Source organism: Chroicocephalus ridibundus, chromosome 1 (assembly GCF_963924245.1).
Source record: "Chroicocephalus ridibundus chromosome 1, bChrRid1.1, whole genome shotgun sequence".
Classification (NCBI taxonomy): domain Eukaryota; kingdom Metazoa; phylum Chordata; class Aves; order Charadriiformes; family Laridae; genus Chroicocephalus; species Chroicocephalus ridibundus.
The window spans coordinates 135,103,674-135,116,863 of NC_086284.1; the positions used below are offsets into that span (position 1 = coordinate 135,103,674).

The following is a 13,190-nucleotide window of genomic DNA, read 5'->3' on the forward strand; positions in this document are numbered from 1 at the left end:
AATTGACCAGGCAGACTCATTTTTCCTTCTAGATTTCCAGTACTCTTTTGTTTCAGCTGGCTGCCTCATGGCAAATTTCAGTTTTCAGCCTAGTGTTTAGTAATGCAACATGGCTCGTTTAACCAGACATATGCATTTGTCCTAAAAATGATATGATAAATGTATATGTCAGAATTTAAAGCACCGCTGGAAATTTTACAGCTACAAATGCATGTGTCTGAGCATTTGACGCAGTTCAGAGATGTTTTATATGAGTATAGAGATGCACGGAAGGGCAGGCATGGTTTTGATGTGGGGATATTGTATTAAAATTTTAAAATCATGCTGCTAATCCCAAAAGACCATAGAAAAGCAGCTTTTAATGAAGGTATGACAAGTTAAGTGACCTGACAAACATTTCCACGTACCTGCATGCTGTTTTGTGACTCTCCAAGTACTGAACAAAAAGGTGAGTCTCGGGTGCATTGAAGGTCATTAGGTCCATGTGGGATTGTGTGTTGGCCTCACCAGCCGTTGGGTGTAAGGAGAGGCACGGCGTTGGGGCAGACACAGGGAGAAAAGGCTTTGCAATCAAGCACTTCCTCAGTCCTGCAGTGTTTCCCTTACACCCGTTATTTAATGCAGCACGTGTAGGCCAAGCTTCAAAGGCAATATTGAAATTCAGATGTATGAAGTGCAGGCACAGAAATGAGGGAAGGGGTAGAGGAGTGTGAGACCAGACAGATTGAAGTTAAGCATGTATCATGCACAGGAAAAGCTCTATGTCTGCACCTTCTGTCTGCTTCCCACCAAGTACTCTGTGCCTGTATCAAATGGTTAAAATTTTCAGACGTTCAGCTTATTGCATATTTTCTGCTTTTGTGTTTACGTGAAGGAGAAATTACAAAGAACTGGAGAGCTGATTTTCTGTGAGCAGAGTCAGAAAGTATTTCTGCATGTTTGTCATTTCAATAAGCAATATGGTGCTTTATTTCCCTTGTAAAAGCTAAAAAAAAATAAAATTCTGTGCAGAAAGATTTTTCCAGGCACCTAATTAAGACACAATCAGGAAAGCAAGAGGTGGGACAGCAGATTTTTTGGGTTTGTTTGTTTGTTTTTTAATTACATCACTTGCCAGTCTTCAAGGGCTGTTAAAAAAAAAACAAAAAACACTTGGATTTTTTTTTTCCTAAATATAAATTGCAAATTGATTTTTTTTCTAGCAGAGCTAGAGTTGTAGTCTGAATACTAAAGAAGTTAGAATGTTCTTTGGGCTATTTTTCTTTCATTCAGGTGCGGAACTATAAAAATAATAAAATAACTATGGCTAGACCTTGTTTAATTTGTATCTCTTTTATGTACTTTTTTGACAAAAGTTTTTCAGTGCTAAATTTCTCTGAAACATTTAATTCGTACATAGTGTATTTCCTTTTTTTAACACCCTGTACCCAAAGCCACTTTGTGATTCCTGTGTACCTACATTCTTGGAAATGGGATGTTGGCTCCTACATTAGAAGGTACTTCTAGACTTTTATTTTTAATTCCTTGGCATTTTTTAGATTACGACTTCAATACCATTCAACACAGGACAGACAAAATAAGATGTTTATTAATGGTTTCAAATAGTCTAGCATCCTGAATCTTTCTTTAACAAAGCTTCTGAGGACTTTTGGAACTCTGGCCTCTTCCTATAGGGACTATAAAGGGATCTGATTATCAAATGATTATTTCATCCGAACTTCTGATAATTTTTGAAAGTCTGCTCTGTAAACCTCAGGGAAGACCTAAATCATCTATGACTTTGATTTCTTCAGTTGTTTTTCTGTTGATGTCTGTGCGTGTCAAACTTGTATCATTTTGGAATTGGGCAGTAACCTTATTGACAGGCTTCGAAAATCTCTTTATAGATGATCTGTGACAAGAAAGTATCTTGTTATTTAGGACTCACTTTTCTGAATTGCTGGTGAAGAGTTTTCGAGGTGAAAGATGGTATCCCTCTTCTCATTGTCTTCCAGCTGCGGTAGTCCTTTGCTAACTTGTATAATGTCTCTCTCCAGTCCTTTACCATAAATATCCTTCTGTCCCCTGGAAAAGGTTGAAGGAGACAAGGGTAGCTGATTGGAGTTTTCTCTCCAAATGTGATCCTGGCACCCCACCTGCGGAGCAGAGCTCTGCTGTTTTATTTAGGCTGCATCTTCTTGCATTTAACTTTTGTTGGCTGTGGTCTCTCATGAACTAATTTTTGTTGGGGTTTTCAAAGGAAATTCAAAGGTTTGATGCCCTATGCCAGATGATAGCTGACATGTGATGATTTTTTTGGAAAACCCTAGTTTTAATTCTAGAGGAGAAGGACTAGGCAGGGTTTACCTGATCCAGAGGCTGATGAAGGGGAATCCTGAGAACTGCTAGAGGGTGAAACGCAGGAAGAGCAATTGTCTTGACATTTTTCTCTGCCCATATGTGATAGATACATCAGGGTGTGTGACATGGAAGAAGGATGGTTTCCAGGGCATGTTGGAGCATGTATTAGGAGACAGGCATCCCAGCATTGCTCCTGTGACCACAGGAAAGTGAGAGGATGACTGTATCTGCCATGGCACGGTGCTGCAATACCCTTTTCAATCCAGGGCCCCAAGTACCAGGGGTAGCCGGTGTGCCAGCAGGCTGGGCTACTCAAGCAAAAGTGCGATTGTCAATTCATTGGCAATGCAAGCCATAAAGGTGTTGCGGGAGGGGAGCATGAGGCGGGGGAAGTGTGATCCTCCTGCCCAACAAATGGCATTAGGTGGATGTGAGAGTGTAAAACAACTTGGTGGTATGTGTTGGAATAGTGGTGGTAGCTGTAACTGCACAGCAGAGGCCATCTGATAGAGGGAATGGCCCAAGTGATAGATAAGATTCCTGTGCAGGGTCACAGGGGAGCAGTGGGGCAATGATACTGGTGCAGAGCACATCCTTGTATATCCACATCTGTTTTCAAATGTCACTTCCACTTTTCCTTTACCTGCTCCAGAGAAGCCTGCTTTTGATAAAAGTTGCTGATACGGACTAGTGAATAACTTACCAGAAAAGCTATATTTTGAAAGAAAGCTCTCTAGAGGAGTAATTTTTATGATTGAGATTTTTCATCCCTTGGGGCAGCTTAGGGGGCAAAAGTGACTTACATGTGTAAGCATTAATGCTGATTCTTGCTTTCCATGAATTGACTGGTTGCCAACATCACCCAGCTAAAATTTGCCACTTAACGCTATTTTCAGAGCTGGGTTTCATCCCTGCACATTTTCAGCATGCTTTGGAAGTACTAAAGGTATAGATTAGAGGTACATGAAGCAGTAGTATTTCATGTTTGGATTGTAAGCTTCTTTGTGGACACTAAACGTAGCAAAACTTACTTGAGGTTGGTAGATTCAATGAACCTCAGTAGCCAGGCTGAATTACTTAAATGTCCCTGCGATCAACATATTCAGATGCTCACGTTTCCTAGGATTGCCAAGGTGGGTGTTTTCCATTGCAAGCCTGTCTATATTTTGTTTATTTGTTTTTGTTTCACAATCTCTTGTTTATTAAAACGCCCAAACTTTCTTAGCCGTCAGGACTGTCAAGGAGAGGTAGAAGTATGGGATCTAATGCCAGAAAGTGGATTTAAAGAATCCACAATTTTATATGAAGCAAATTAAAAACTGCAGAATTTTTGAGTGAGGCTCATTGCTTTAGGTGGCTCTAGTTAATGGATTTTGCATGTCTATGATTGGCAATACTCTTTTCCTCTTATAGCATCAAGGATTTAGCAGGATTTGACATTGCGTCTCTTCCCACAGAACTATATTATTTTTTGTGAAAGTTATTTAATTTTCTAAATAATAGACTGGAGGAAAGCACTACTGCCAAATTCAAATGGTCAAGGCTGTTTTTCCTGTAGCTGTTTGGAAATTATTATCTTTGGCACCTGGAAAACTTAACTCAGTTCCTTTTCTTTTTGAAGGTTCTTTATGTTCATTCCTGTTTTGCAGGTGATTGAATGATTTTTATAGTTACGATTGTCAGCATATGGGGACTATTATATATATGTTGTACAATGGTTGTCAGGGCCATTTGACCAAAATTTTAATTCCACACTTCTGTATTCTGCAATAGCTTAAGATAAGATGTCTTGTCCTGTTGCTGACTAGTGGGTCTGTTTAGCTCCTGTTAGTAGGAGCGTTCACTCTTTCCCCTTTGAAGCCCTTCTTTCTGGCACATCACTCACATCTGTTCAGGGTAGAGATCATGGTGGGAGCGTCATCTATTGGCAGGTCTGCTCTTCACATAAAACAGGTAAGACATGAGTTTTGGGACCTGGAGAGCATAGATACTAGCAGAGGTTATTGTTCTAGAGCTGCCAGTTGCTACTTGCTTTAGAATTGGTGCAATAAAGAGATATTTTAATGAGGAAAAATAGAGGGCACTAAAATTGCCATGCTGCAAGACCCAAATTAAAAACAATACAGCAAAAGCATCTCTTTGTCTGTTATTTCTCTGTAACTTGGAAATACATAAATATGGTTACTCTTGCTCTCTTTTATATTCCTGATTACTGCCTTGAATGGAAGGAACATATGTCAGTGGTTTTTAGACATTTGCCTCCTTTTTCTGTACTTCCAGGTTCTAATTGACTGGATCAATGATGTGCTGGTGGAGGAGAGAATCATTGTCAAACAGGTTGAAGAGGACCTTTATGATGGGCAGGTGCTGCAAAAGCTGCTAGGTGAGTTCACACAAGAGAAGGCGTCCTCAAAGACTGGAAGGGGCCCAAAGTTAATCTCTTCCCAAGCTGCAGACAGCAGCAGGTCTGTGCAGCAGCTCACCATCTCACCAGGGATACAGTTTGTTTCACTGATCGCTGCAGTGTCAGCTTCTCCATCTGTTCTTCTCAGGCTGTCTGCTGAAAGGGGAGGAAATCCAGATTATTCCTAGGTTGTACTTCTTAACGTATAGCCACTGCTGTGTCAGCAAGTGGTAGTGTAGCCGTTTTGTCACAGGTATCGCTGATTTCTCAGGCTTCCTGTGGAGGCTATGTTTCCACCCTCAGGCCTGCAGGCATTTAAAAAGTGTTCAGTTGTACATACATACATATGTAGCTCAGTTGGACTGAGCATATCTTACAGGAGGAAGGCGGGCATGTATATTTTGCAGCCTGAGACTTTAACTGTACCGGTTTTTCCTCATTTTGTTCCTGTTGGGCCTCTGGCTGGAGAGCAAATGCTTCTCCCCTGACCTGAAGCTGTCACAACTCAGCCCCAATCTTGTGTTGCGTTCAGTGGTGTCTAGGTTTCTTCAGCAAAACTTATATTACCGGATCCGTCCATCTTTGTGCTGCCTCACTGATGCAAGAGGCAAAGCGTGTCGTGCTTGCGGTGGTGCTCCTGACGCTGGAGGCCTCAGAATTAAAGTCAGCCCTCTGTTGTGCAGGTCGTCTTTTCTGGTGCCTGCAGGAAAGATTAACAAAGTACAGTCATTAAACTTCAAGTAGTAGTTGTTATTCTGTGTGAGAGATGTTTCAAGAAGATCTGTCTTGATAGGCAGACACACAAAAAAAAGGAAGATAACAGCTTGTCGGTGGGCTTATTTTGTAGCAGTTTGGAGTAAGAGGTTAGCAAATGGCTGTCTGACTGAATGAGGTGGAGTTCCTTATTTAGTTAATTTTACCACGGTAAAAGAAGTGCCACTCAGAGAGGCTGGAGTGGCTTCGTACACAGGGTGTCAGGGTGAAAGGAAATAAATTTCTTCTTGCTGACTGGCAGCTAACCTGGGCTAAGAATAGATAGGAGCCATAACACATGACTAAAAAATGAATTTTGTAGTATAATTTTTTTTAAAATGTCTAAAATAATTTAAAATATTATTTGCATGTTTTTGGAGTCAGCTTAAAAAAGATTCAGAGACATTTTTTCCATTATTATTCAGATATTGGTAAAAATTTCCTACTGTAGATTGATAGAGACAGTCAAAATGTTCAAAGTATTTGTGAGTCAATAATGTGCAAGTCTCTTCTGTTTGGGTTGTTAAAGTACTTTTGTATTTCTGTCACTTTTTAAAAAATAGATGAGAGAGACCTTCAGCCAGGTGGAATGTCCAGAAGAAACATACTTTTGAACTTGAAAGCAGAAATGTTTCCATTATTGGAATAATAGGTTTTGACAACTCTGAAATGTTTCTGAAACAATATCTGGAGTTGAAATCCATCCTGTTTTGTGAAAACAGTTTTGGTGAAGTATGTTGTTTTTTTTGTTTTTAAGGACTGGAGTAATAATATATAATTGGAATATGTTCAACCAGTCCTGGCCTCGTAGTCCCAGCAGCAGAGTGAGTTTGACCATTTTTTTTCCCTGGGGTGGAGGTAGAACAGAGATGAGCTTTTTTCCATTGCTCTGGTGGCTGGAGGACTCTACCCCACCTTCCTTGTCTCTCTTTCTTTTTTTTTTCTTTTTTAGACAAATTCACCTCCTGCGTCTTTGGCAAAGGTCACAATGCAGAAGAAGAGAAGAATGACTTATCTATGCCTTTGGCAACAAATATTTATACTACAGAAACATAATTCAAATTTTATTAATGGCATTTTACAAAATTTCCTGCATTAGTTCATTTTTGGAAGTAATCAACAATGATGTGACATGACAAGATTATATCAATTTATTTACTTCTTTAAATTAGTTCCACTAAGCCAGTACAAATCTGTGGGTCATATGAGTGCATGACTCTTGATGGTTTGAGGAAGCAAAGTTTGCTTTAGCTTAAATTCATGCATCAGCTAACCTGAAATAAAGCTTATTGAGCTGAAGTAAATGGTCACACAGTATTTCCCCTTTTTTGTCCTAAATTAACTTGAAAAGTTAACTTGTTAGAAAAGCCCATTAAACCTGTGCAGATTCCTTGTGTAGTGAAGGCTGTGTTATGCCAAATGCTTTTCAGCAGTGAAAGAAAATGGGAGGTATAATAAGTATTATTACCAACTTGGTGCCTATCTGAAAGTTATTATATATTTTGATGCCTGATTGATGAACGTGTTCTGCCAGACCGTACAAGTTTTCTCTCACAGGTTTTATTGGAATTGACGCACTTTGATGAAAGGCTCGTTTTCAGCTATTTTTCTTTCTGAGGAAAATCATTCTCTTGGAAAATTTCTAGTAGAGTCTGTCTCTGACCAGTGCTCCGTGCTCTTTATTCCCACCAAGGCCCTTGTTTAATCTGATTTTGCCTGTTCTTTTTGTTGCTCTTTCCTTCAAATGCAGAAAAATTGGCTGACCGTAAACTGAATGTGGCAGAAGTGACGCAATCTGAAATTGGTCAGAAACAAAAGTTGCAGACGGTCCTGGAAGCTGTCCATGATTTACTCCGACCCCATGGCTGGACAATCAAGTGGAATGTTGACTGTAAGGACTCTGTTATGCTTTCTGTCTCAGCTTCACGGGCAAGGAGGGTATGATAATCAATAGGTTGATCATATTCTCTGTGATGCAGTGTGTTTTTTATAATTATTTATATATTTGCATAGAGGGTGTTAACACATCCATGTATGGAATATAGTTGGTACCTTCTTCTGTGGTCTTTGTTTAAGGACAGATGTACATGACTCTGGAATAATTGAAGTAATTTGTTCCTTTAAGGCTATGCTTTCATTAGAAAGTCTTTTGTTTGCTTCCTGAATTTGAATCCCTACATATATGAGAAATGTGTTAGTCATTCAGGTACTAGAGGGTGATCTAATCCTTTGGGCCACCACAGTAAGAGTAAAAGGGTCCTGCATCCTGCTGGAGGATGCAGTTTCTGACAGGCTAAGCAGAAAGTACCCTCTGTTCAAGCATGGCCTGTTACAATCCCAAAGTGAGAATGGAATTTGAGAAGGCCCTTCGCCTAGGTACTGGGTGGGGTTCATCTCTTACAGCCAGGAAAGTTTGTGTTAACACTTGGAAGTCTCCTAAAAGCAGAATTCTCCAGTACAGTGGAAGGCAAGTGATTGAGTCTGCCTTTCTTCATTGATTAGAGAGGGAGCTGAAATGTTTGGGCTCCTAAGTTAGGCCTGTAACTTAAAGGGAGGGCTGAATCTAGGCTTTGCTACCTGTAAAATTATACTGTAGGCCTTGTTAATTTAGGAAAAAAAGGAAGAAGGAAAAAAAGAAAAAAAGACTGTTTTCCCTAAGGGTATTTTTCACTACCTTTTCCCTGCCTTTTTTTCCAGAGCTGTTTGCTTAAAATAAGGCCTCAGTATTCTTTTATTTGCTTTATTTTCCTTGTTCCCCACAGCAATCCATGGCAAGAATCTGATTTCCATTCTTCACCTTCTGGTAGCTTTGGCGATGCATTTCCGGGCTCCCATTCGACTGCCTGAACATGTGTCTGTTCAAGTGGTAGTTGTACGGGTGAGTATGAACTCATAAGAGAAACTGATCAGAACAATCGTTTATCACTCTGATTTTGCAGTACTGGGCTGCTCCCATCCATTGCCCTCGGATCTCTTGTCATTTAGAAAATTCTTGTCCAAGCTGTTTAGCGAGTCCCAGTCCTGGGAATGTGTTTTTGGTATGCTTAAATGTGATCCTGAGGACATCGTATCTTTATTATGTTTGGGACCACCGTTTACTACTGCAATGTCAAGCTAAAAACACGTGATGGGTTTTTGTATAAGAGAAAGTTATGTCTGTAATTTCTGGCCCTTCAGTAAATGTTTTTTGCCATACATTTTCTGTAGAGAAGCCATTGAAACACAGCACAGAAAGGAGTTTCAGCATGTAGAATCTCCCTAGTCTGGGAAGCCTGTTACTGATGATGTTTTTCCCCAGTGACTTATTGTGCAGACTTAGACATGTTGTTTTCCTTGGCATGCTAATAGACTTTCATAATTTCTTTCGCAGCCTTGCATTTTTGTTGGCTTTCCTTAGATTTGGAGAAGAGATCTGACCTGAGGAACCCTGACTTCTTCCCTCCTGCCCTAGATAACGCTCTAGTTATTTCTTTCTCTGCTTGGTGTTGACCATTTCCTTTCACTCTACAAAGACTCTACTTCAGCACATACGTACTTTTGCTTTTTATCTCGCCTTCTATCCCAACTGAAGCTCCGGTGGCAGTACAGTCTGTACCAAGTGAATCCATCTTTTCTCAACAGCTGTTGAAACACCAGGCAGAGCTGTTCCAGCTGGCTCTCTGATCATGCCGTGACTATCTGCTGTGGTGCTCAGTGCTGTTGTTGCAAGGCAGGCTTGGCTGCTGCCAGCAGGCTGTAGAAGTGCTTTCTATATGTGCCATTTACTTTTAGAGCTGTCAGGCTGTAGTAGGTTTCCTTTCAAGAATAAAGCAGATAAAGCAAGCTCCAGCTCTGTTTTGCAAATGCAGACCCCCTTACCAGATGCGATTGCATGGTGGTTGCTTAGGCAAGCCTCATTTTGCTTTACATTTAAATAATGACATTTTTCCAGACTGCCTACCTGAATGCTCTAGAGGTACAGGGTGTGATGTAAATGAATAATTGATGGATACTCCCAGGCTCACAATAAATGTATGTATTATCCTTAAGAGGTGATTTCGAACTGCTTTCAGGCTGCTGTACTTCTTTCATTTTAAGAATGGTGAGTTAGGTATAAAGTAACATGAATGTAAATAGGAGACTAATTTCTTTTGAAATTTCTTTTGACTGTCTTGGAAAGTTAAGGAGGAAAACATAAATGTAAGGTGGTCAACAGTCCTCTCACAACCCCGATGCTAAAAATCTCCTTCTGCCCAGTACAGTGAAGTGTCTTCTGTAACTGATGTCAGAAAAAAACCTTAGGTAAAGAGGTAGAACCTCCCTCTCCTTGTCCTTAGTTCAAGCTTCAGGACCCTCCACTTCTGTAGCAGAGAGAAGGCTGTGGAGAAGGTGTTTTCACATCTTTTGCTGTTGGAGTGATATAGAGAAGACACCTACTGAGAGCATCTGGTTCACCAGAGTCCCTGCATCTTGAGCCTAGAGAAGGCTGAGGTGGAGACAGGATGAGGTAAAAAGGCTGAGAGAAACTAGAGAAGAGGGAAAGAGCAACTACTGTGTTGCCAAGGGAGTGCCTGAAGGTGTCAGAGCAATGGTACAATGAGAGTTAATTTAAGCACGAGAGGCTGTAAGCTCTTGCTTTTGGACCTAGAGCCTGGAGTCCTGGAGACGGTTATAGCAACTGCTGGCTGTGAGCGTACCTTAGCTGGCCCCGTGCAATAGGAGGCTTGTTTTAGGTCCCCTGTCCTGCTGCTAGGAAAAGCTTGCAACTCTTCAGCTTTGTTTATTTAAATGTAAAGCAAGGCACAGTATAAACTGAAGCATGTTTCCTCTGGAACAATAACTTTTGCCTTATAGTTTGGTAAATTGACTTTTTGTAGTGCAGCATCCATAACCTAGTCTAAAAATACAAGCTGGCTCAGTAACACAGATCTCTTTAAATGGATTTTATTTAGCCTTTGTTATACTATGACAAGCAGACAAGCAGAAGAACGGTAATGAGGTTAATATTGTTCCTAATCAGAGTAAGAAAACTATTATTAAGAAGATTATTATAATTATAATTATCAATTTATTGTCAAATGATCTTATTACAGATCTGTCAAACTCGATCACAGTTAACGTAAGATGTCTGCTCTGAGAGGTTTTAGTTTAAATGTGTTTAAGGGCATTAATCAACAGTTTTTTAAGTGACTGTAAACTTTGCAGAATTGACCCTGCAGCAAGAAAACCTTGCAGGTGTCGTGGGAGTATTGTGCAAGAACACACCCACACTGAAATTTTCAAAACTGGTTAAATCTCACTTTCATGGGTGACTTTGGCACATAGGATTATCATTATCAACTTTGTTGAGCCGTCCTCACACTGTGCAGATACGTGAGGTGCTTCTTGCCCAGATGGGCTGTGCTTACACTATGAAAATAAAGAGTCATACTGGTTTAGCAAGTTACTGCTTAGCGAAGTTGTGTGCATTTCCATAGCCCACCCCAGAGCAATGCAGAATACCCTGTTAGCTTGTGTAAGTGTTATGGGCTTTTTCTTCTCTAATTTTTAGTATCTTGCTCCATAAAATGATATAATATTATGACAGCACTGTGCTACATGGAAAGTATTTGTCAAGATCTCCACAGACTGTTGGTGATTCTGCCCTTCCGTTAAATTCTTCACTTCCTTTAGCATCTTGAAGTGACAGACTGAGACTTTCCTAAGGTGCTTTTTTTTTTTTTAAATTAAAAATAGTTGATTTACAGTGTGAGAAAGATCTGTACCTGAATCCGTGTCTGTCAAACCCACAAGTGTTTTGGAGAGGACTTTCTGCTTTACCTGCCTTGGTAGGCAGAATCTTTACCTATCTATCTGTCTGTCAATATTACCTAAGAACAACTACGAGACTAACCCAGCAGAAAACCACTTTTGTTTATGTTATTTTCTAATGGGCACCATGAGGTAGCCCCTCGCAAGAGCAGGGATCCTGAAACATAGTTACTCGTAAACCTTTTTGAAATCAACCTCCAGAATTGGTTTTCTTGGTGTTCTCTGTGTGAGACGGAAACTTTTGTAACCATGGCAATAAATGTCCAAGTTATACATGAAGAGGCCTAGCAGAGCAAGGTGGGTCTTTTTAGTTAAGATCCTGTTGATAGCTACTCCAAGTGCTGAGTTAGGAGTCTAAGATGATACATGTTTCAATGCTGGTGTCACTCAGTGTTTGCCTGTCGTTCCAGCCCTCCTCAGTGAGGGCAGGGAGGAGAGAAACTCTGTGGTTTCAGTGCGTTCTTCCAGTAAGAACTGAAAATCCTGAGATTTTTTCTTCCAGCTGACTCTACTGCCTGATATTTGAAACATAAACTTGCGTGATGAAGAAATACCCTAATTCAGCAAAACAAAAAGGTTCTTAGAAATAAGTGTAAAAATTGTTCTTAAGGCTCACTGTGTTGGTTATTTTCACAAGGCTCAGGAATTACCACCTTTTGCACTTAGCTTTCCTCATCTTCGTTTTTAAAATGGCAGCATGTCCCACCTTGGTGCTGCTGGGAGATCTGAGGTATTTTTACAGTAATTCCCTTGCAGTCGGAGTTGCAGATTGAAAGGTCAGAGGCAAGGCAGGGCGAAGAATAAATGTGTCAGGTGGCAGTGCTGCAAGGAACCAAAGTTTTATCAAAGAATGACATTTGCTTTTGGATTGAAAAGCTAAGGGACCTAGGCTTCCTGTGCAAGCAGCATGCTCAGCTGCCTCGGAGGGGGCTACGCAGAAATGCTGTTATTTCCACCTATCGGGGGAGTCAGTGTTGGCATCTGTTCTTCTTTCTTATCAGGCGTTTGGAGGCATTATTCACTAGTCCCCACTTAGTGAGATTTTGTTCACAGTTTGTAGCATCTCGTCCCTGCGGTACGAAGGTCCAGAAACCTGCATTAATAAAGCAGAGACGTGGTGGGGTGGAATAAAGACAACATTGTTTTGTATGCAAGAAAACATTGCCCTGTCAGATGCTTTCTCATTTTTCCATCCACGCTGTCATCCTGGCTTGTTTCACCAAACCTTCTGGCGCTGTTCCCGTGGCTCCCTCGGGGGAGCAGGATGAGATGTATGCACGATAGGGAAGTGAGGGGCTGTGAAGACCTGGCCAGCTGGCGGCATCCAGCACAGGGCCCAGCTCAGGCACGGAGCCGTAACAGCAGAGCGATGGGAGACCGCGGCTCCCACCGTGCTTTCAGCCAGGCTCCCTGGGTGGTGGCTTGAGAAAGCAACGCTGCCTTCGCTCGTTGAGTACAGGGTGGGAGGGCAGGAGTTCTTCTTACTGTTTTTTAGATTTCAGTTTTTATTTCTTAAATCGCTTCTGGGGAAGGGATGTGTTTCTCTTCAAAGCTGTTCTTCCTAATAAATTATTATTTGGGGTTCAGCTGATGAAAATGATCGAGGCCACCGCACATATGTGTACGGAGTTTGTGCCTGAGGGGGCGGTTTCCCTGCTTACCTGAGCAAGCAGCTTTATTAACCCTGCCGTAAGTCATTCTGACAGACCCGGTTCCTAGATGGCTGCTGAGATTTGAGCTCTTTGTGTCAGCTTTTTAACCACAGGGAAGGGAGGAAAGAAACTCCTCCATTCAGGCATAAGGCTATATCCCATAGTTTTGGAAGGGACTCATAGAGGTGTTAAGTAAGTTTTTGAATCGGGTAAAAGCACTTCCAGCCTCCAAGAGGCACATGCCATGTCTC

At 41.1% G+C, this 13,190-nt stretch overlaps 1 protein-coding gene across 4 annotated transcripts in view; it reads left to right on the forward strand.

Moving 5' to 3' along the window:
* PARVB (parvin beta) overlaps nt 1-13,190 on the forward strand; it is a 65,376-nt gene that overhangs the window by 32,242 nt on the left and 19,944 nt on the right. For all 4 annotated transcript variants that reach the window (XM_063354790.1, XM_063354813.1, XM_063354805.1 and 1 more), the window contains exons 4-6: nt 4,621-4,723; nt 7,248-7,388; nt 8,260-8,375. In XM_063354790.1, the coding sequence (XP_063210860.1) occupies nt 4,621-4,723; nt 7,248-7,388; nt 8,260-8,375 (360 nt within the window). The remainder of the gene's footprint in view (nt 1-4,620; nt 4,724-7,247; nt 7,389-8,259; nt 8,376-13,190) is intronic.